Source organism: Dama dama, chromosome 14 (genome assembly GCF_033118175.1).
Source record: "Dama dama isolate Ldn47 chromosome 14, ASM3311817v1, whole genome shotgun sequence".
Classification (NCBI taxonomy): Eukaryota; Metazoa; Chordata; class Mammalia; order Artiodactyla; family Cervidae; genus Dama; species Dama dama.
Genome location: NC_083694.1, coordinates 5,038,890 through 5,063,807, shown reverse-complemented (window position 1 = coordinate 5,063,807; position 24,918 = coordinate 5,038,890). Strand labels below are relative to the sequence as shown.

At 38.5% G+C, this 24,918-nt stretch overlaps 2 protein-coding genes across 4 annotated transcripts in view; both read left to right on the top strand.

Moving 5' to 3' along the window:
* LOC133068985 (complement factor H-like) overlaps nt 1-23,188 on the top strand; it is a 57,310-nt gene extending 34,122 nt beyond the window's left edge. For all 3 annotated transcript variants that reach the window (XM_061160000.1, XM_061159998.1, XM_061159999.1), the window contains 2 exons: nt 1,369-1,551; nt 23,020-23,188. In XM_061160000.1, the coding sequence (XP_061015983.1) occupies nt 1,369-1,551; nt 23,020-23,021 (185 nt within the window). In that variant the 3' untranslated portion in view covers nt 23,022-23,188. The remainder of the gene's footprint in view (nt 1-1,368; nt 1,552-23,019) is intronic.
* On the top strand, nt 5,930-7,479 carry LOC133068984 (heterogeneous nuclear ribonucleoprotein A1). Its single transcript, XM_061159997.1, has one exon. It carries the CDS (start codon nt 5,945-5,947, stop codon nt 6,905-6,907), a length of 963 nt encoding a protein of 320 aa, XP_061015980.1. The 5' UTR covers nt 5,930-5,944; the 3' UTR covers nt 6,908-7,479.
* Nucleotides 23,189-24,918: the final 1,730 nt, after the last annotated feature.

Genomic DNA, 24,918 nt, shown 5'->3' with positions numbered 1-24,918 from the left:
ACCATTTCCCTATAATGTTGTATATAGACCAGCATCCACAAGACTTTTAACAAGTACAAATTAAAATTATTAGGACAAAAATGTTTAAGCATCAGACAAAAAAGAAAATAAATTCTTGAAAATACATTGACAAAAATGTCAAAATAGTTAAAACAGAAATAAGAGAAATGTTTTTGATGAAATATAAAATACTCCAAGTCTTCCCTGGTGGCTCAGATGGTAAAGAATCCACCTGATTTGCAGGAGACCTCGGTTCAATTCCTGTGTTGGGAAGACCCACTGGAGGAGGGCAAGGCAACCCACTCCAGTATTCCTGCCTGGAGAATCCCCATGGACAGAGGAGCCTGGCAGATTATAGTCCACGGGGTTGCAAAAAGTCCTACATGACTGAGAGACTAAACACAACACAGCACACAAAATACCCCTATTGACTTAAATCAGAATAGAAAATCTGATGATATTACTAATGATGAATAAAGTCTATTCAGTCAAATATTTCCCTGAATTTAATGCAAAATGTTGGGTCCCTGAAAGCATTTATGAGTTTCCAGCCTATACTTGCATAATGCTTCTATGGAAATAAAAATGAAGCATGACAGGAGACAGCAAAACCAAGGAGTCATAGAACAAGTTTTGTCTTCAGATTATGAATTGGATATCTGAGTTATCTCTATTTGATGGACTCAGACATAGTTTACAGAGTGATCTTTTATATCCTCTGGTCATGTACAAAAAGCCAGGCTTGCTAATCCATTAAAGAAGGTGCATTCATCAATGTGTATATTCTTAACAGTGCAGGCAAGCTAGTGAACTGTACCTCCAGAAGAGTACTGAACTGTAAAACAATAGACTCTAAATCCCAGTGAACATATCTAACTCTTACCTTGTTCAAGAATTGGCATCAAATTAATAGATCAGTAACTAAATATAGTTTCTCCTCTGGCTAATCAACTCCCTCTGGTAGAAAATTCTGTGAGGGCTTCCATCCAATTACAATATATGTGATCATGGATATCTGTTAAAAACACAGAAAAGACCCTGATATCAGTTTTTCCTTACTGCCTATACCTGAATGAGCAATTCATTTAGAACATCTTAAAGGTTAGAAAAAATTAAAATTGGTTTACATAAATCATGCATGATTGACCACAGGAAGAATAAAAGGAAGAAACTACAAGAAAGACCATGAGACTGTGAACCAAATGTGATATATTAAAGTGCTAAACAAGCTTAAGAGTATAATTATAGAGTATTATATTATTTGATCATTTGTGATATATTATTAGAGCTTTCTGTTTATTGAAAATTTTTCCTTTAATATTTGGACTTATGCTTTTTTATCAAGAAATCTAATTTTAATATTTTCAGAAGCACAAATACAACCATGCCCACCTCCACCTCAGATTCCCAATGCTCGAGATATGACAACTACAGTGAAATATCAGGATGGAGAAAAAATATCAATTCTATGTAAGGAAAATTATTTGATTCAAGATGCAGAAGAGATTGTGTGCAAGGATGGGAGATGGCAGTCAGTCCCACGTTGCATTTGTAAGTAGCGCATAAGTTTGTTTAAAACATTCTTTAAAGAAGATCAACACTCCTTTAAAATTTGTATCCTTCTGTGGTGGCTCAGTGGTAAAGAAACCTCCTGCAATGCAAGAGATGCAGAAGATATGGGTTCGATCCCTGGATGGGGAAGATCCCCTGGTGAGGTGGGTGGGGGGCGGATGGCAACCCACTCCAGTGTTCTTGCCTGGGAAATTCCATGGACAGAGGAACCTGGTGGGCTAGAGTCCATGGGGTCGCAAAGAGTTGAACATAGGACTGAGTGACTGAGCGTGCACACAAGCTTTGCATGAATCTGCAAGATGAAGTCCTCTCTGTCTCTTTCAATTTATCTTGAAACAGTAAATAACAGTTCTATTTTATGAATTGATGAACACTCTTTCATCTCTGATATGAAACACAGACAAACTCTTTGGGCTACTGTGCAAATAACAGGTAAAATTTATGTTTATGCAAATTGTATTCCTAATGATCAAAAGGACAAGAATGAAGGGCAGTTGGGCTGCCCAGCTGGGGAGTCATGGTCCTGAAAGATAAGTCCCAGAAATTCTGGCTTAGAAGTCCAGTGTAACTTGAGCACAAGAAAGCCAGGGGGCCGTAGGAAACAGAGCTTCTGTTCTTTAAAGCCACACAGAAATCTCACATGCTCTGTGCCCCAGTGAAGAGGCATCAATGGGAAAGAGGCTTGGGTTAGACTAATTTGCTTATCTTTGTGAAACTCCTAGAGAGATAGGAAACAACTGGGATCATATATGTTGGTGCCAGCCATCATGAGAGACAAGTGCCACTTTAGAGTTCTCCCTAACACACACATATATAGCTTACTAGCACCAGAGGCTTAACAACTCACCAGCATGACAGCACCAGCCCCAGACTCTGCTGGGCTCCACAGCTGCTACACCTGCATCTCACCGTGCTCTTGGGTGTGATGTCACCAGCCCATGTACACTTACGGACTGAAGCTAACTCCATCAGCACTTCATCCTGCCTATGAGTGGGCTGGCAGCCACTACATGAGGTAGAGTCTATCAGCCACCTGGGGAGGAGATGGGATCCTTGCCTACCAGTGCACCCAGAGTGGTTGGCATTAAAACAACAGAAGGGCACCCCTTTAGCATTTAGATCTGCTGTCTATATCCTACAGAGGGGAGCATTCTGCTGGGCCATAGACTTCTCCTACATAAGACCACTTCTCTTAGATCAGGAATACACCTAACTCTTAGAAATAAACACAGAATTAGGTAAAATCAGAAGACAGAGAAATGCATTCTAAATGAAGGAACCAGACAAAATCTCAGAAAAGTCACTAAACAAAGTTAAGATAAGCAGTCTACTCAATAAAGCATTCCAGATAATGACATAAAGATGTCGAACATAAATGAACATAAACAATGAACATAAAGATGTTCAACGGACTCTAGAGAAGAATGGATGAATTATTTTGTCCATAACAGGATTTTAAGAATAAGAAAATATAAAGAAGGACTAAACAGTGCCGAAGGATACAACACCTGAAATGAAAAGCACACTAGGGGAAATCAATAGTAGATTAGAGGATTCAGAAGAATGGATCAGAGATCTGGAAGACAGGGTAGTGGAAACTTCCCAAATAGCACAGGAAAAGGAAAAGGGAATTTTAAAAATGAGAATAGGTTAACAGACATCTGGGACAACATCAGTACCATTCTCGTTATAGGGATCTAAAATAGAGAAAGACAGACTTATTTGAAGAAATAACTGCTAAACTTTTCTAACCTGGGGAAGGAAGCAAACATTCAGGTCTCGAAATCAGACAGTCCCAAAAAGAGATGAACCCAAAGAGATCCACACCAGGACACATTATCATTTAATGGGAAAAAGTTAATAATGTTGTTGTTCCAAAGTAAATGGCGACGAGATCATACTTATCAGTAATTACCTTAAATGTAAATGGGTTGAATGCCCAAGCAAAAGACAAAGACTGGCTGAATGGATACAAAAACAAGACCCCCATATATGCTGTCTAAAAGAGACCCACCTCAAAACAAGGGACACATACAGACTGAAAGTGAAGGGCTGGGAAAGAGATTGCATGGAGACCAAAAGAAAGCAGGAGTAGCAATACTCATATCAGATAAAATATACTTTGAAATAAACACCGTGAAAAGAGACGAAGAAAGACACTACCTAATGATCAAAGGATCAATCCAAGAAGAAGATATAACAATTATAAATATATATGCACCCAACATAGGAGCTGCTCAATACATAAGGCAAATGCTAACAAGTATGAAAGGAGAAATTAACAGTAACACAATAAGAGTGGGATATTTTAATACCCCACTCACACATATGGATATGTCAACCAAAAAGAAAATTATCAAGGAAACACAAACTTTAAATGATTCAATGGGCCAGTTAGACCTAATTGGTATCTATAGGACATTTAACACCCAAACAATGCATTTCACCTTTTTCTCAAGTGCACAAGGAACAGTCTCCAGGACAGATCACATCCTGGGCCATAAATCTAACCTTGGTAAATTAAAAAAAATTGAAATCATTTCAAGCATCTTTTCTGATCACAATGTGGTAAGATTAGTTGTCAACTGTAGAAGAAAAACTATTAAAGATGCAACCATATGGAGGATGAATAACATGATTCCGAATAACCAAAAATAATGGAAGAAATCAAAAAGGAAATCAAAATATGCATAGAAACAAATGAAAATGAGAACATGACAACCCAAAACCTATGGGATTCAGTAAAAAGAGTGCTAAGGGGAAGGGTCATAGCTTTACAAGCGTACCTCAAGAAACAAGAAAAAAGTTAAATATATAATCTAACTTTACACCTAAAGAAAGTAGAAAAAGACAAACCCCAGGGTTAGTAGAAAGAAAGAAATCATAAAAATTAGGGCAGGAATAAATGAAAAAGAAACAAAGGAGTATGGCAAAAATCAGAAAAACTAAAAGCTGGTTTTTGAGAAGATAAATAAAACAGACATACCATTAGCCAAACCCATTGAGAAAAAAAGGAAGAAGAATCAAATCAATAAAATTAGAAATGAAAATGGAGAAATCACAACAGACAACACAGAAATACAAAGGATAATAAGAGACTACTATCAGCAACTACATGTCAATAAAACTTGGAAGAAATGGATGAATTCTTAGAAAAGTATAACCTTCCAAAATTGAACCAGGAAGAGAGAGAAAATCTTAACAGGCCCATCGCAAGCATGGAAATAGAAACTGGAATCAAAAATCTTCCAAACAAAAGCCCAGGACCAGATGGCTTCACAGGTGAATTCTACCAAATATTTAGAGACGAGCTAACACCTCTCCTTCCTTGGTGGCTCAGAGGGTAAAACATCTGCCTACAATGTGAGAGATCCACGTTCAGTCCCTCATTTGGGAACATCCCGGGAAGATCCCTGGAGAAGGAAATGGCAAACCACTCGAGTACTCTTGCCTAGAAAATCCCAAGACGGAGAAGCCTGGTAGACTACTGTCCATGGGGTCGCAAAGAGTAGGACACTGTTGAACGACTTCACTTTCATATTCTTTCCAACACCTATCTTACTCAAACCCTTCCAGAAAAGTTCAGAGGAAGGTAAACTCCCAAGCTCATTCTGTGAAGCAAACATCACCCTAAAATCAAAACTAGACAAAGATGCCACAGAAAAAGAAAACTAAAGGCCAATATCACTGATGAACATAGATGCAAAAATCCTTAACAAAATTCTAGCAAACAGAATCCAACAACATATTAAAAAGATCATACATCATGACCAAGTGGGCTTTATCCCAGGGATGCAAGGATTCGTCAATATTCACAAATCAATCAATGTGATACACAACATTAACAAATTGAAGGAAAAAAAAAAAAAAACATGATTATCTCAGTAGATGCAGAGAAACTCTTTGACAAAACTCAACATCAATTTATGATGGCCTCCAACTAATAAAAAAAACAAACAAACAAAAAAAACAAAAAAAACAAAACTTTGCAGAAAGCATGCATAGAAGGAACATACCTCAACATAATAAAAGCTATATATGGTAAACCCACAGAAAACATTATCCTCAATGGTGAAAAATTGAAATCATTTCCCATAAAGTCAGGTACAAGACAAGGGTGTCCACTCTCACCACTACTATTCAACATAGTTTTGGAAGTTATATCCACAACCATCAGGGAAGAAAAGGAAATAAAAGATATTCAGATGGGAAAATAAGTAAAACTCTCACTGTTTACAGATGACATAGAAAACCCTAAAGATGCCACCAGAAAATTACTAGAGTTCATCAATGAATATAGTAAATTTGGCTTTCTGCCTGTGGACGCCACCGAGAAAGCATCGTTGAAGACTTCCCCGCCTCCACTGCCGCCATGTCTAAATCAGAGTCTCCCAAAGAGCCCGAACAGCTGCGGAAGCTCTTCATCGGAGGATTGAGCTTTGAAACAACTGATGAAAGTCTGAGGAGCCATTTTGAGCAATGGGGAACGCTCACAGACTGTGTGGTAATGAGGGATCCAAACACCAAGCGCTCCAGAGGCTTCGGGTTTGTCACATACGCCACGGTGGAGGAGGTGGATGCGGCCATGAATGCAAGGCCACACAAGGTGGACGGAAGAGTTGTGGAACCAAAGAGGGCCGTGTCAAGAGAAGATTCTCAAAGACCTGGTGCCCACTTAACTGTGAAAAAGATTTTTGTTGGTGGCATTAAAGAAGACACTGAAGAACATCACCTGAGAGATTATTTTGAACAGTATGGAAAAATTGAAGTAATTGAAATCATGACTGATCGAGGCAGTGGCAAAAAGAGAGGCTTTGCTTTTGTAACCTTTGATGACCATGACTCTGTAGACAAAATTGTCATTCAGAAATACCACACTGTGAATGGCCACAACTGTGAAGTGAGAAAAGCCCTGTCTAAGCAAGAGATGGCTAGTGCTTCATCCAGCCAGAGAGGTCGAAGTGGTTCTGGAAACTTTGGTGGTGGTCGTGGAGGTGGTTTTGGTGGGAATGACAACTTTGGTCGTGGAGGAAACTTCAGTGGTCGAGGTGGCTTTGGTGGCAGCCGTGGTGGTGGCGGATATGGTGGCAGTGGGGATGGATATAATGGATTTGGTAATGACGGAAGCAATTTTGGAGGTGGTGGAAGCTACAATGATTTTGGCAATTACAACAATCAGTCTTCAAATTTTGGACCCATGAAAGGAGGAAACTTTGGAGGCAGAAGTTCTGGCCCCTATGGTGGTGGAGGCCAATACTTTGCCAAACCACGAAACCAAGGTGGCTATGGTGGTTCCAGCAGCAGCAGTAGCTATGGCAGTGGCAGAAGGTTTTAATTACTGCCAGGAAACAAAGCTTAGCAGGAGAGGAGAGCCAGAGAAGTGACAGGGAAGCTACAGGTTACAACAGATTTGTGAACTCAGCCAAGCACAGTGGTGGCAGGGCCTAGCTGCTACAAAGAAGACATGTTTTAGACAATACTCATGTGTATGGGCAAAAAACTCGAGGACTGTACTTGTGACTAATTGTATAACAGGTTATTTTAGTTTCTGTTCTGTGGAAAGTGTAAAGCATTCCAACAAAGGGTTTTAATGTAGATTTTTTTTTTTGCACCCATGCTGTTGATTGCTAAATGTAATAGTCTGATCATGACGCTGAATAAATGTCTTTTTTTTTTTTTTTTTTAATGTGCTGTGTAAAGTTAGTCTACTCTGAAGCCATTTTGGTAAACTACCCCAACAGTGTGAAGTTAGAATTCCTTCAGGGTGATGCCAGGTTCCATTTGAAATTTATTTACAACTTGCTTGGTGGAGAAGCTGTTGTCTTCAGAACCTTGGTGTAGTTGAACTGACAGTTACTGTGTTGTGACCTGGAGTTCACCATTAAAAGGGTCACCCATGCAAAGTCATGGAGGGTTTTTTTTTTTTTTTTTGGTTATTAATGATTGTTGGCACATCCTATGCAATATATCTAAATTGAATTATGGTACCAGATAAAAGTTATAGATGGGAATGAAGCTTGTGTATCATCCATTATCATGTGTAATCAATAAAAGATTTAATACCCTCTTGAAAAAAAAAAAAAAGAATATAGTAAATTTGCAGGATATAAAATTAATACACAGAAATCCCTTGCATTCCTATACACTAACAATGAGAAAACAGAAAGAGAAATTAAGGAAATAAGCCCATTCACCATTGTGGTGAAAAGAATAAAATACTTAGGAATAAATCTACCTAAAGAAACAAAAGACCCATACATGGAAAGCTGTAACACATTGATGTAGGAAATCTAAGATGACACAAATAGATGGAGAAATATACCATATTCATGGATCAGAAGAATCAATATAGTGAAAATGAGTATACTACCCAAAGCAATCTATAGATTCAGTGCATCCTTATCAAGCCCCAATGGCATTTTTCACAGAAGTAGAACAAGTCCACAATTTGTATGGAAATTAAAAAAAAAAAAAAAAAAAAACCTCGAGTAGCCAAAGCAATCTTGAGAAAGAAGAAAGGAACTGGAGGAATCACCACGCCTGCCTTCAGACTACACTACAAAGCTACAGTCATCAAATAGTGTAGTACTGGCACAAAGCCAAAATTATAGATCAATGGAATAAAATAGAAACCCCAGAGATAAATCCACACACCTATGGACACCTTATCTTTGACAAAGGTGGCAAAAATATACAATGGAGAAAAGACAATCTCTTTAACAAGTGGTGCTGGGAAAACTGGTCAACTGTCTGTAAAAGAAGGAAACTAGAACACTTTCCAACACCATAACCAAAAATAAACTCAAAATAGATTAAAGATCTAAATGTAAGATCAGAAACTATAAAACTCCTAGAGGAAAACATAGGCAAAACACTCTCTGAAATAAATCACAGCAAGATACTGCCAGGAGAAATATCAACAGCCTCAGATATGTGGGTGACACTGCTCTAACGGCAGAAAGTGAAGAGGAACTAACGAGCCTCTCAATGAGAGTGAAAGAGGAGAGTGAAAAAGCTGGCTTAAAACTCAATGTTAAAAAAATAAACCAGGATCATGGGATTAGGTCCAATCACTTCATGGTAAATAGAGGGAGGAAAAGTAGAAACAGTGACAGATTTCCCCCTCTTGGCCTCTAAAATCACTGCAGATGGTGAATGCAAGCATGAAATTAGAAGACAGAAAAGCTATGACAAACCTAGACGGTGTGTTATAAAGCAGAAACAACACTTTGCCAACAAAAGTCCATGTAGTCAACACAGTGGTCTTTCCAGTAGTCATCTGGATGTGAAAACTGGGCAATAAACAATGCAGAGAACTGAGGAATTGATGCTTTCAAACTGTGGTGCTGGAGAAGACTCTTGAGAGTCCCTTGGGAAGCAAGGAGATCAGTTAATCATAAAGGAAATCAACCCTGACTACTCTTTTTAAGGACTGATGCTGAAGCTCCAATATTCTGACCACCTGATGTGAACAGCTGATTCATTGGAAAAGACCCTGATACTGGGAAATGTAGAAGGCAGATGGAGAAGAAGGTGACAGAGGGTGAGATGTTTGGGTGACATCACCATTTCAATGGACATGAACTTTGGCAACTCTGGGAGAGGTCAGGGACCTGGAAACCTGGCATGAGCAGTCCATGGGGTCACAAAGTGTTAGACACGACTTGGCGACCGAACAATAACTAGCTGAACTCATTCAGGAAATTAGTGTATATGTAAAAATAAGGAATCTGAAACTTGATACTGGGACATTTCAGTGTTTAGAAATCAGACAGGATGGGAATCCAAACTAAGAAGTACATTAGCCACTTCTAGTTTTTCAAGTTAACTTTTGCCTGGTGTGTAATTTTTACACACCACTCTCCACTTGAACATGTTTTCATGTTTGAAGTGACTTTTTTTTTTTTAGACAACATACAGCTGAGTCTTGTTTATGTGTCTACCCTGCCATTTTCAGGTTTTCCATTGATATATTTATGCCCATTTATATTTAGAGTTACTTACTAATTATTAGGGACAATGTCTGACATTTTCTTAATTCTTTTGTGTGTGTTTCCTTCATTTCTCAACCTTTTTCTTATCTTGTCTTCCTTGAGGATTTTTTAACATTGTTAAATAATTTAACTGTGATCTGCATTGTTTTTGAGTATATGTCTTTGCATGGTTTTCTTACTAGTCTCTCTAGGTTTTAAGATACACATAGGTAGTTTATCACTCCCTACTGTTGCTGACATTTTACCATCTGAGATTAAATGTGGAATGCTTACTTCCATTTAGATTTATTGGTTCTCCCCACATTTTAAACATAAATGTCTCTAGTATTCTCTCTATATACATTGAGCACCATATCAGATAACAGTTTTGCACAACTATAATAAAGTAAACAGAGAAATCATACTCTTATAATTATCCTTATTTAAAATTTTTTTTCCATTCTAAAATCTCAGTTCTTTTTTTATTATGCTTTATTCTGAAAAGTTCTTAAGTATAGTTCTGCTAGAGACAAATTCTTTCAGTTTTGCTTTGTCTGGGATTTTTTTTTTCTTTCTCCCTTTAATTCAAAATGATAGTTTACAAGATATAGAATTTGCAGTTGACATTTTCATCCAGCATTGGGAAAATGTTCTCACCTCTTCCTGGCTCTATGTTCATTGATGAAATTTCCACCAATGATTGAATCCTTTTTTTCCAAATAAGCATTTCATAATATTTACCCCAAATAAGTTTTTCATATCCATCAAGCTGCTTATAAGATTTTTTTTTCTGTAATTTTCATGAATTTGAACATGATGTATCTTGTTTACCTCTTTATTTAGTTTTGGGTATAGCCGATTAACACTGTTGTGCTAAATTCAGGTAAACAGAGAAGATACTCAGCCATATATATGAATGTGACCATTCTCCCCCAAACTCTCTTCCTATCAAGTCTGCCACATTACACTCCACAGAGTTCTCTGTGCTATACAGTAGGTCCTTATTGGTCATGCACTTTAAATATAGCAGTGTGTTCAGTTCAGCTCAGTTCAGTTCAGTCACTCAGTCATGTCCGACTCTTTGTGACCCCAGGAACCGCAACACGCCAGGCCTCCCTGTCCATCACTAACTCCCAGAGTCCACCCAAACCCATGTCCTTCAAGTTGGTGTTGCCATCCAACCATCTCATCCTCTGTCATCCCCTTCTCCTCCTGCCCTTGATCTTTCCCAGCATCAGGGACTTTACCAATGAGTCAGCTCTTCCCATCAGGTGGCCAAAGTATTGGAGTTTCGGCTTCAGCATCAGTTTTTCCAATGAACGCACAGGACTGATCATCTTTAGGATGGACTGGTTGGATCTCCTTGCAGTCCACTGGACTCTCAAGAGTCATCTCCAACACCATAGTTCAAGAGCATCAATTTTTCTATGCTCAGCTTTCTTTAAAGTCCAACTCTCACGTCCATACATGACCACTGGAAAAACCACAGCCTTGACCAGACGGACCTTTGTTGGCAAAGTAATGTCTCTGCTTTTTAATATGCTGTCTAGGTCGGTCATAACTTACCTTCCAATAAGTAAGCATCCTTTAATTTCATCGCTGCAATCACCATCAGAAGTGATTTTGGAGCCCAGAAAAATAAAGTCAGCCACTGTTTCCCCATCTATTTGCCATGAAGTGATGGGACCGGATGCCATGATGTTAGTTTTCAGAATGTTGAGCTAGAAGCCAACCTTTTCACTATCCTTTTTCACTTTCATCAAGAGGCTCTTTAGTTCTTCTTCACTTTCTGCCATAAGGGTGTTGTCACCTGCATATTTGAGGTTATTGATACTTCTTCCGGCAAACTTGATTCTAGATTGTGCTTCCTCCAGCCCAGCCTTTCTCATGATGTACTCTGTATAGAAGTTAAATAAGCAGGGTGACAATGTACAGCCTTGATGTACTCCTTTCCCTATTTGGAACCAGTCTGTTGTTCCACGTTCAGTTCTAACTGTTGCTTCCTGAACTGCATACAGATTTCTCAGGAGGCAGGTCAAGTGGTCTGGTATCCCCATCGTTTTCAGAATTTTCCACAGTTAATTGTGATCCACACAGTCAAGGTTTTGGCATAGTCAATAAAGCAGAAATAGATTTTTTTTTTTTTTTAACTTTCTTGCTTTTTCAATGATCCATCGGATGTTGGCAATTTTACCTCTGGTTCCTCTGCCTTTTCTAAAACCAGCTTGAACATCTGGAAGTTCATGGTTCACGTATTGCTGAAGCCTGGCTTGGAGAATTTTGAGCATTACTGTACTAGCGTGTGAGATGAGTGCAATTGTGCAGTAGTTTGAGCATTCTTTGGGATTGCCTTTCTTTGGGATTGGAATGAAAACTGACCCTATCCAGTCCTGTGGCCACTGCTGTGTTTTCCAAATTTGCTGGCATACTGAGTGCAGCACTTTCACAGCATCATCTTTCAGGATTTGAAATAACTCAACGGGAATTCCATCACCTCCTCTAGCTTTGTTCATAATGATGCTTCCTAAGGTTCACTTGGCTTCACATCCAGGATGTCTGGCCGTAGGTGAGTTCATGTCCACTCCAAATTCCCTAACTATCTCTTCTCCCATCATTCCCCCCAGGAATCATAAATTTCTTCTCTAAGTCTGTGAGTCTGTTTCTGTTCCATAAATAAGTTTGTTTCCAAATTTCTTTTAAGATTCCACATATAAGGGATGTCTTATGATTTTTCTCCTTCTCTGTCTGACTAACTTCACTCAGTGTAACACTCTCTAAGTCCATACAGATTTTTGCAAATGACATTATTTCATTCTTTTAATGGATGAGTAATATTCCATTGTATATGTACCACATCTTCTTGATCCATTTCTCTGTTGATGGACATTTAGGTTGATTCCATATCATGACTATTGTAAACAATGCTGCAATGAACATTAGGGTGTGTGTTTCCTTTTAGACCAAGTTTTTCACTGGATCCATGCCCTGGGGCATGATTGTAGGGTCATATGGTAGCTTTATGTTTAGTTTTCAAAGGAATGTACATACTGTTGTCCATAGTGGCTGTATCAGCTAACAGTGTAGGAGGGTTACCTTCTCTCCACATACTCTCCAGCATATTTCTGGGCTTTTTGATGATATATCTTTTGACTCATGTTAAGGGATATCATGTTCTAGTTTGATTTGTATCTCTATAATAATTAGTTATATGAACATCTTTTCATGGCTGTCTTGGCCATCTATATGTCTTCTTTGGAGAAAAATATAATACTTAGGAATAAACCTAAGGAGACAAAAGATCTGTAATCTGAAAACTGCAGGACACTAATGAAAGAAATTGAAGACACAAACACATGGAAAGATATACCACTATCTTTGATTAGAAAAATCAATATTGTCAAAATGACTATACTACCCAAAGCAATCTACTGTTTCAATGCAATCCATATGTAATTACCAATGGCAATTTTTCACAGAACTAGGAAAAAAAAAAAAAAAAAAAAACTTAAAATTTGTATGGAGAAACAAAGGTCCCAAATAGCCAAATCTATCTTGAGAAATAAAAATGGAGCTGGAGGAATGACACTGCCTGACTTCAGACTATATACTGCAATGCTCTAGACATAAAAAGAGTACGGTACTGACTATGACATCAAGATTTATGAATTAGGAACTGGAGTGGACAAGAATGGGCAAATTTAATTCAGATGACCATTATATCCACTACTATGGGCAAGAATTCCTTAGGAGAAATGGAGTAGCCCTCAGCCAATGAAAGGGTCTGAAATGCAGTACTTGGGTGCAGTCTCAAAAACAATGGAAATATCTCCATTCATTTCCAAGGCAAGTCACTTAAAATCACAGTAATCCAAGCCTATGCCCCACCCACTAATGTCAAAGTATATGAACTTGACTGGACTTATGAAGACCTATATTACATTCTAGATATAAACACGAAAACAAACAAACAAACAAAATCTCCTTTTCATATAGGCGACTGGAATGCAAAAGTAGGAATCAAGAGATACCTGGATTAACAGGCAAGTTTGGCCTTGGAGTACAAAATGAAACAGGGGAAACGATAAAAGAGTTTTGATGAGAGAAGATATGGGTCATAGCAAACACCATTTTCAAAAACACAAGAGACAATTCTGCACATGAACATCACCAAGATGGTCACTGAGACCATCACTGAGATGGTCAGTACTGAAATCAGAATGATTATATTCTTTGCAGTCAAAGATAGAAAAGCTCTATACAGTTGGCAAAACCAAGACTGGAAGCTGACTGTGGCTCAGATCATGAGGTCCTTATTGTGAAATTCAGACTTGAATTGAAGAAAGCAGGGAAAACTACTAGGCCATTCCAGTCCTTTATGATTATATAGTGGAAGGGATAAAAAGATTCAAGGGATTAGATCTGAGAGAGTACTTGAAGAACTGTGGATAGAAGGTCGTAACTTTGTACAAGAGGCAGTGAGTAAAACCAACCCCAAGAAGCAGAAATGCAGCAATGCAAAATGGCTTTCTGAGAAGACGTTACAAAGAGGTGAGAAAAGAAGAGAAGCAAAAAGCAAAGAATAAAAGGGAAAGTATACACATCTGAATGTAGAATTCCAAAGAATAGCAAGGAAGATAAGAAAGCCTTGTTAAGTGAGCAATACAAAAAAATAGAGGAAAGCAATAAAATGGGAAAGACTAGAGATGTCTTCAAGAAAATTAGAGATAGCAAAGGAATTTTTCATGTAATAATGGGCAGAGTAAAGGACAGAAATGGTATGGCCTTAACAGAAGCAGAAGATATTAAGAAGAGGTGGCAAGAATATACAGAAGAACTGTACAGAAAAGGACTTAATGACCCAGATAACCAAGATGTTGTGATCACTCACCTGGAGCCAGAAATCCTGGAGTGTGAAGTCAAGTGGACGTCACTACAAACAAAGCTAGTGGAGGTGATGGGATTCCAGCTGAGCTATTTCAAATCCTAAAAGATGATGCTGTGAAAGTACAGCACTTAATATGCTAGCACATTTGGAAAACTCAGCAGTGGCTATAGGACTGGAAAAGGTCAGTTTTCATTCCAGTCTCTAGAAGGACAATGCCAAAGAATGTTCATACTACCACAACACAACTGGGCTCCTTTCACATGCTAGCAAGGTAATACTCAAAATTCTTCAAACTAAACTTCAACAACATGTGAACTGAGAACTTCGAGATGTACAAGCTAAATTTAGAAAGGCAGAGGAACCAGAGATTAAATTGACAACATCAGTTAGATCATAGAAAAAGCAAAAGAAATGCACAAAAACATCCACTTCTGCTTCACTGACTACACTAAAGTCTTTGTTTGGATCACAACACTGTGGAAAATTCTTACAGAGATGGGAATACTTGACCACCTTACCTGCCTCCTGAGAAACCTGTATGCAGGTCAAGAAGCAACAGTTAGAACTGAAATGGAACAACAAACTGGTTCAAAATTGGGAAAGGAATATGTCAAAGCTGTATATTGTCACCCTGCTAACTTAACATCATACAAAATACCAGGCTGGAAGAAGCACAAGCTGGAATCAAGATTGCCAGGAAAAATACCAATAACCTCAGATACACAGATGACATCACACTAATGGAAGAAACCAAAGAGGAATTAAAGAACCCCTTGATGATGGTGAAAGAGGAGATTGAAAAAGCTAGCTTAAAACCACATTCAAAAAATGAAGATCATGTCTTGGGTTCCATCATTGCATGGCAAAAATGGGGGAAAATGGAAACAATGACAGACTTCATTCTTTTTGGCTTCACAATCACTGTTGATGGCAACTGCAACCATGAAATTAAAGGACACTTGCTCCTTGGAAGAAAAGGTAGGAAAACCTCGACAGCATGTTAAGAAGCATAGACATCACTTTACCAACAAAGGTTCTCATTGTCAAAGTTATGTTTTTTCAAGCAGTCATGTATGGATGTAAATGTTTGACCACAAAGAAGGCTGAGTACCAAAGAATTGATATTTTGAACTGTGATGCTGGAGAAGACTCTTGAGCATCCCTTGGACTGCAAGGAGATCAAGCCAGTCAATGCTAAAAGAAATCAGTCCTGAATATTGATTGGAAGGACTAATGCTGAAGCTGAAGCTCCAGTATTTTGGCCACCTGATGAGAAGAGCTGACACATTGGAATAGACCCTGATGTTGGAAAAGTTTAAGAGCAGGAGGAGAAGGGACTTCAGAGGATGACACGGTTGGATGGCATGATCGACAGAATGGGCATGACTTTGAGCAAACTCTGGGAGTTAATGAAGGATAAGGAAGCCTGGCTTGCTACAATCCATGGGGTTGCAAAGAGTCAGAAACAGCTGCGTGACTGAACAACACAACAGGAACTGATCCTGATGTATCCTGACATTAAGTTCTTTGGCCCCATCCCATTTGGAATTCACTGAGCAGTTTTAAAATGTAGTTGTTTTTGGTTAGTGATGAATTCATATGTCCTATTCAAGAAATTTTCAGTCATTATTTAAAAATTATTTTGATGTGTAGTTCCTTTACAATATAGTGTTAGTGTCACTGTATATCAAAGTGAATCAGCTACACATATACACAGATGCCCATTCTTTTGGATTTCCTTTTCATTTAGACCATCAGAAAATGATGGCATAGGGAACTCAGCCATTATTATTATTTTTTATCTCTTATTCTTTATTTTCAGCTTCATGTTCAACAGTTCTTTGCTATCTTTCCACAGGTCCTTGAAGCTGTGTCCATTTTTTTTTTTTTCAGTCCATTTTCAAAGTTAGTTAATATTCAAGCTTATTGATCCTTCAGCCATCTGCAATGTATTGTTGAGCCATGTGATTTTCTAATAATCTATTTTCTAGTTCTGTCAACTGGACTCAATTTTTAAAAGCCATCATCCAATGATTTCAATATCTGTTATCTCAGTGTTGTCTTCTGTTGATCATTTTTTTCTCTTTTGAGGTTTACCTGGTCTTTGGCCTCACAAATGATTTTCAACTGTATTTGGACACTTGAACTTTCATATCTTGAGACTAAGGATGTTACTGGACTCCTTCGTTAATCAGGCCTCCATTACTGCCATGTAGGGTGCAAGTCCAAGGTTCCCACCTGGCCTCCCCTGACACCAGGAGAAAAGGCAGATGTTTCTTGTTCCCTTATTATGTGGGTGGAAATGTAGGCTGCTTACTTGGACCCTGTAGATCAAGGCATGGAAAGAAATGGCCTTAGGTTTCTGCCATCGTGTGTTTCTAGACTGAATAAGTTCAGTTCAGTTGCTCAGACATGTCTGACTCTTTGCAACCCCATGGACTGCAACATGCCAGGTTTCTCCATCCATCACCAACTTCCAGAGCTTAACTAAACTCATGTCCATTGAGTCGGTGATGCCATCCTTCCATCTCATCCTCTGTTGTCCCCTTATCCTTCCACTTTCAATCTTTCCCAGCATCAGGGTCTTTTCCAAAGAGTCAGTCCTTTGCATCTGGTGGCCAAAGTATTGGAGTTTCAGCTTCATCATCAGTCCTTTCAAAGTATATTCGGGACTGATTCTCTTTAGGGTTGACTGGTTTGAACTCCTTGCATTCCAAAGGACTCTCAAGAGTCTTCTCCAGCACCAGAGTTCAAAACCATCAATTTTTCGATGCTCAGCTTTCTTTACAGTCCAACTCTCACATCCATACATGACGACTGGAAAAATCATATCTTTCACTAGATGGAATTTTGTTGGCCAAATAATGTCTCTGCTTTTTAATATGCTGTTTAGGTAGGTCTTTTCCAAGGAGCAAGTGTCTTTTAATTTCATGACTGCAGTCACCATCTGCAGTGATTTTAGAGCCCCCCAAAATAAAGTCTGTCACTGTATCCATTGTTTCACAGTCTATTTGCTATGAAGTGATGGGACCAGATACCATGACCTTAGTTCCCTGAACGTTGATTTTTAAGCCACCTTTTTCACTCTCCTCTTTCACTTTCATCAGGAGACTCTTTAGTTCTTCTTCACTTTCTGCCATAAGGATGGTGTCATCTGCATATCTGAAGTTGTTGATATTTCTCCTGACAATCTTGATTCCAGCTTGTGCTTCATCCAGCTTGGAATTTTGCACTATGTACTCTGCATATAAGTTAAGTAAGCAGAGTGACAGTATACATCCTTGATATACTCCTTTCCTGATTTGGAACCAGTTTGTTCTTCCATGTCTGATTCTAACTATGGCTTCTTGACCTGCATACAGATTTCTCAAGAGGCAGGTCAGGTGTTACCATCTATTTAATTTCTACAGTTTGTTGCTATCCACACAGTCAAAGGCTTTGGTGTAGTCAATAAAGCAGGAGTAGATTATTTTGTGGAACTCTCTTGCTTTTTCGATGATCCAGTGAATGTTGGCAATTTCATCTCTTTTTCCTCTGCCTTTTCTGAATCCAGCTTGAACATCAGGAATTTCATGGGTTATGTGCTGTTGAAGCCTAGCTTGGAGAAGTTTTAGCATTACTGTACTAGAGTGTGAGATGAATGTAATTGTATGGTAGTTTGAACGTACTTTGGGATTAAATGAAAACTAACATTTTCCAGACCTGTGGTCACTGCTGAATTTTCCAAATTTGCAGGCATATTGAGTGTAGTACTTAAAGAGCATCATTGTTTAGGATTTGAAATAGCTCAACTGGAATTCCATCACCTCCACTAACTTTGTTCGCAGTGATGCTTCCTAAGGCCCACTTGACTTTGTATTCTAGGATGTCTGGCTCTAGGTGAGTGATCACACCTTCGTGGTTATCTGGGTAATGAAGATCTTTTTTGTATAGTTCTTCTCTGTATTCTTGCCACCTCTTCTTAATATCTCCCACTTCTGTTGGGTCCATACAATTTTTATCCTTTATAGTGCCCTTCGCTGCATGAAATGTCCTTGGTATCTCTAATTTTCTTGAAGAGATCTCTAGTCTTTCCCATTCTATTGTTTTCCTCTATTTCTTTGCACTGATCACTGAGGAAGGCTTTCTTATCTCTCCTTGCTATTCTTTGGAACTCTGCATTCAAATGGTTTTATCTTTCCTTTTCTCTTTTGCCTTTAGTGTCTCTTCTTTTCTCAGCTATTTGTAAGGCCTCCTGAGGCAACCATTTTGCCTTTTTACATTTATTTTTATTGGAGATGGTATTGATCCCTGCCCCCTGTACAAAGTCAGGAACCCCTGTCCATAGTTGTTCAGGCATTCTGTCTTATCAGATCTAATCTCTTGATTCTATTTGTCACTTCCACTCTATAATCATAAGGGATTTGATTTAGGTCATCCCTGAATTGTCTAGTGGTTTTCATATCTTTCTTCAATTTAAGTATAAATTTGGCAACAAGGATTTCATGATCTGAGCCACAGTCAGCTCCCAGTTGTGTTTTTGCTGACTGTATAGAGCTTCTCCATCTTTGGCTGCAAAGAATATAATCAGTCTGAATTTGGTATTGACCATCTGGTGATGTCCATGTGTAGAGTTCTCACTTGTGTTATTGGAAAAGAGTGTTTGCTATGAGCAGTGTGTTCTCCTGGCAAAACTCTGTTACCCTTTTCCCTGCTTCATTTTGTACTCAAATGCCAAATTTGCCTATTACTCCAGGTATCTCTTGCCTTCCTACTTTTGCATTCCAGTCCCCTCTAATGAAAAGGACATCTTTTTGCTGTTAGTTCTAGAAGTCCTTGTACGTCTTCAGAAAAGCATTCCACTTCAACTTCTTCAGCATTACTTTTCAGGGCATAGACCCGGATTACAGTGATAGTGAATGGTTTGCCTTGGAAATGAACATCAATCATTTTGTCATTTTTGAGATTTCATCCAAGCACTGCATTTCAAATGGTTTTGTTGACTATCATGGCTACTCCATTTCTTCTTAGGGATTCTTGCTCATAGTAGTAGATATACTGGTCATCTGAGTTAAATTCACCCATTCCAGTCCATTTTAGTTTGCTGATTTTTAAAATGTCAATGTTCACTCTTGCCACCTCCTATTTGACTACTTCCAATTTGCTTTGATTCGTGGACCTAACATTCCAGGTCCCTATGCAATAGTGCTCTTTACAGCATCAGACTTTACTTCCATCAGCAGTAACACCCACAATTGGGTGTTGTTTTTGCTTTTTCTCCATCTCTTCATTCTTTCTGGAATTATTTCTCCTCTGATCTCCTGCATATTGAGCACCTCCTGACCTGAGGAGTTCATCTTTCAGTGTCCTATCTTTTTTGCCTTTTCATACTATTCATGGGGTTCTCAAGGCAAGAATACTGAATTGGTTTGCCATTCCCTTCTCCAGTGGACCACGTTTTGTCAGAACTATCTGCCATGACCCGTCCATCTTGAGTGGCCTTATACAGCATGGCTCAGAGTTTCATGGAGTAATACAAGGCTGTTGTCCATGTGATCAGATTGGTTAGTTTTCTGTGATTGTGTTTTCATTCTGTCTGCCCTCTGATGGATGAGGATAAGAGGCTTATGGAAGCTTCCTGATGAGAGAGACTGAGTCAGGGGGAAACTGGGTCTTGGTCAGGCGGAAGGGGCCATGCTCAGTAAATCTTTAGACAAATTTTCTGTTGATGGTTGGGGCTGTGTTCCCTCCTTGTTTTTTGACTTGTGGTCAAACTATGGTGGAGATAAGGAAGATAATGGCGACCTCCTTCAACAGGTCTTATGCATGCACTGCTGCAATCAGTGCCCCCAAACCTGCAGCAGGCCACCGCTAACCCATACCTCTACTGTAGCTCCTGGACACTGATGGGAGAGTCTGGTTCAGTCTCTTGTGGGGTCACTGCTTCTATCTCTTGGGTTCTGTTGTGCACAAGGTTTTGTTTGTGCCCTCTAAGAGTGTGTTTCCACAGTCCGTAAGTTCTGGCGGCTCTGTGGTGGGGTTAATTGCAGCCTCCTCCAAGAGGGATGACTCAATACCCACGTCTACTGCACCCAGAGCCCCTGCCCCTGTAGCAGTGCACTGCTCACCCGTACTTCTGCAGGAAACACTCAGACAGAATTCTGGCTTAGTCTCTGTGGGGTCTCTGGGTCCTGGTGCACACAAGGACTTAGTGTGCACACTTGGTGTAGTATTACTAGACTAAGTCAGTATTGTGAACATTGTTTGTGTCTTGCTAGGCTACTCTTTTCTGGGCCTTTTCTCAAAGAGATCAACTGCTTCATGAGACTTTTTTTCTTTCTGTTCTTGTATTATTTCTGGGTTGCTGTCTCAGTGGCCCATTCAGGATACACAGAAGGCAAAATGAAAGCCCCGAGGACTCTCTTCAGTGTAACTCCTTGAAACCCAAGGTCCCTAAGCAGATTGACTTATACTTGTTTCACAGTCTCCTGTGTTAGCTTTTGTAATTTGTTCAGGATCCTTATTAGGCAGAAGGAATACTTCAGTTCAGTTCAGTCACTCAGTTGTGTCCAACTCTTTGCAACCCCATGAATTGCAGAACACCAGGCCTCCCTGTCCATCACCAATTCCTGGAGTTTACTCAAACTCAGGCCCATCAAGTCAGTGATGCCATCCAACCATCTCACCCACTGTCGTCCCCTTCTCCTCCTGCTCCCTATCCCTCCCAGCATCAGGGTCTTTTCCAATGAGTCAACTCTTCTCATGCGGTGGCCAAAGTATTGGAGTTTCAGCTTCAGCATCAGTTTTTCCAATGAACACCCAGGACTGATCTCCTTTAGGATGGACTGGTTGGATCTCCTTCAAGTCCATGAGACTCTTCAGAGTCTTCTCCAACACCACAGTTCAAAAGCATCAATTTTTTGGTGCTCAGCTTTCTTCACAGTCCAACACTCACATCCATACACGACCACTGGAAAAACCATAGCCTTGACCAGACTTACCTTTGTTGGCAAAGTAATGTCTCTGCTTTTTAATATGCTATCTAGGTTGGTCATAACTTTCTGTCCAAGGAGTAAGCGTCTTTTAATTTCATGGCTGCAATCACCATCTGCAGTGATTTTGGAGCCCAGAAAAATAAAGTCTGACACTGTTTCCACTGTTTCCACATCTATTTCCCATGAAGTGATGGGACCAGATGCCATGATCTTAGTTTTCTCAATGTTGAGCTTTAAGCCAACTTCTTCACTCTCCTCTTTCACTTTGGTCAAGAGGCTTTCTAGTTCCTCTTCACTCTCTGCCATAAGGGTGGTGTCATCCGCATATCTGAGGTTATTGATATTTCTCCCAGCAATCTTGATTCCAGCGTGTGCTTCTTCCAGCCCAGCATTTCTCATGATGTACTCTGCATATAAGTTAAATAAGCAGGGTGACAACATACAGCCTTAACGTACTCCTTTTCCTATTTGGAACCAGTCTGTTGTTCCATGTCCAGTTCTAACTGTTGCTTCCTGACCTGCATACAGGTTTCTCAAGAGGCAGGTCTGGTGGTCTGGTATTCCCATCTCTCGAAGAATTTTCCACAGTTTATTGTGATCCACACAGTCAAGGCTTTGGCATAGTCAATAAAGCAGAAATGGATGGTTTTCTGGAACTCTCTTGCTTTTTCGATGATCCCGTGGATATTGGCAATTTGATCTTTGGTTCCTCTTCCTTTTCTAAAACCAGCTTGAACATCTGGAAGTTTACAGTTCACGTATAAACATCAGGACACTGCAAAACAGGCATATTTCTTAGAGTACTCTATGTGCTTCCATGGGGGTAAAATAAGGTCTTAAAATGTGTATTTCTGATTAAGTGATTTAAATTCCTCCTATAAATCATTTCTGTCATCAGAAATCATAAGATTTGATATTACATATTTGGCTCCATTTTTATTTTATTTATTTAATACTGTAGGGGTTTTCTTTGAATAAAGCAAACACCATTATTTTTTAGACTCTCAGGGAAAATGTGGGCCTCCTCCACCAATAGACAATGGAGACATTACCTCACTCCTGCAGTCAGTATATCCTCCAGGAATGATTGTTGACTACCGGTGTCAGTCCTACTACGAACTTTGGGGAAACAGAAATGTAGTATGTCGGAACAGAGAGTGGTCAGAACCACCAAAATGCTTAGTTAAATGCTTTAAACTTCTCTCAGATCCTGGGATAATTCTTTTACTCAGCATGATGTTTAACTGTTTATAATAGGGATTTTAAGGAATAAATAACAACCATTCTGTTGCATGCTTGACCACCAAGAATTAATATCTGTATATAGAAATAAAGTTAGAAAATTACATGTTCAAGCAACAATAGCTCCTTTATGAAAGCTCTTCATATGACAACTGACATTATGAATCTTTCGTTATAACATTTACTGATTGCATTAAACAAAGTATCTCATTCTTATAACATTAATTTTGTTAATATGATGATACATTTTCAGTGTATTGGTTTGGAAAGGTTTGAGGAATAATTTTTGGACCACATTTCTTGAAACCTTGAAATTCTGTAGAAAATATTTGCATATTACTCAAAGGTTCATGTTTATTTTCTTTAACTTTAGAGGCGTGTGGAATTTCAGAAGAAACAATGAGAAAGCATCACATACAGTTAAGATGGAAACACGATCCAAAACTTTACTCTAAAACAGAAGATAATATTGAATTTATGTGTCAAAGTGGTTATCATCCAGTGTCACCAGATCATACATTTCGAACAACTTGTTGGGGAGGAAAGATGGTGTATCCTAGCTGTGGATAAAACATTGACTAAATGCAGTTGTAAAATTGAAATATGTACATGTATTCATATTTCTCTTTATTAATTCAGTTCTGTTTATTTTATCAAGTATTTTTTAACTCATCTTGAATCATAAATCAGATATGTGTTTAATATTATGGGGACAATGTAATTGAAAGATGGGAGACCAATGAATCACTTCTTAAAAGTATCTCATTAAACTTGGCAAATCAAAATGTTATGTGTCCTGTTCATGAAACATTTAAAGCAAGAAATTAGATTCAATCACTTCCATGCCTCCTTCCATCCATCAGTTTCTTCACTTTCTGAAAGCTTTCTCCATTATTTCTGAGGCTTTCTGAATCCCTGTTTTAGAATACATGGGGAAAAGGGTGTGGAAAGAAATGGAAAATGCAAAATATTGATAATATCACTTGACAAATATATAAAAGTAAACTATGTCATACTTATGTCAGCAAGTAAATATAAGTAATTTATCTTACTTTAGCTCATCTATCAATAGATGAATAAACCAAAAATGATGAAATACATAATATTTTCAGCTCAATTCAGTCACTCAGTCATGTTCAACTCTTTGCAACCCCATGCACTGCAGCACTCCAGGCCTCTCTGTCCATCAGAAACTCTCGGAGTTTACTCAAACTCATGTCCATTGAGTCAGTGATGCCATCCAACCATCTCATGCTCTGTCGTCCCCTTCTCCTCCCTCCTCCAATCTTTCCCAGCATCAGGGTCTTTTCAAATAAGTCAGCTCTTCACATCAGGTGGCCAATATATTGGAGTTTCAGCTTCAGCATCAGTCCTCCCAATGAACATTCAGGACAGATTTCCTTTATGCTGGACTGGTTGGATCACATATTATTTTAAAAGATGCTTATCAAAGTACACATAATAATTCAAATAAAGAACAATGAGAATCACATTGTATAACTATTATAACATGGTACATAAGTGATTAAAAAATTCAACATTAAATATAAACACACACACATAAAGACACCCTGCTTTAAACATTGAATAACTTTTTATAGAAAATATTGGCAAGAAATGTAAGAAAATATTTAGTATAGCTAGAGTTGAATTCACAGATAATAGATGTAAAATGTGTTTAACTTCTTTTGACTTACATGAATTCTTGAATTTTTCTGTCTTTAATGTATATCAAATTTGGACCACAAAATATTTTCTAAAATAAAGAAATATGCAAAGTGACAAAACATGAGCTTTAGAGATCAATTTGGTAATGAACTCCAGGTCTAGTAATGTTTTCCTGATTTTACTGTTACAGAGCATTTTAGAAACATTCAGCACCAGTTTGAAAGGTGATTTTTATGTTCATACATTTTAAACAGCATAATAAGCTTATCAGTTAACTATAAACATTTTAGATTTATAAATATCTTAAAAATTTTATTATTAAAATAGAGGTATTTATACCTCTATTTTTAAATAGAGGTATAATATATATCTATTATTAAAACAGAGGTATATATAAGCTAAAATATTTAAAGTGATATCTTATTACTTTGTACTGCATCAAGTCAAGGGACCTTCTTAGTCTAAGAAGCATGGCCATCACCATGGTGCTAATTGATTTAAATCTGAATTGCTACTAACAGCTGGTTTTCTCACCCTAAATGAAATAGTTACAGTTGACAAGTTATCTTGGCTATAAATGTTAACATTATTGTAGATATTATTT

Coding starts and splice junctions, on each gene's coding strand:
- LOC133068984 (XM_061159997.1), top strand. CDS start 5,945: ATGTCTAAATCAGAGTCTCCCAAAGAGCCCGAACAGCTGCGGAAGCTC.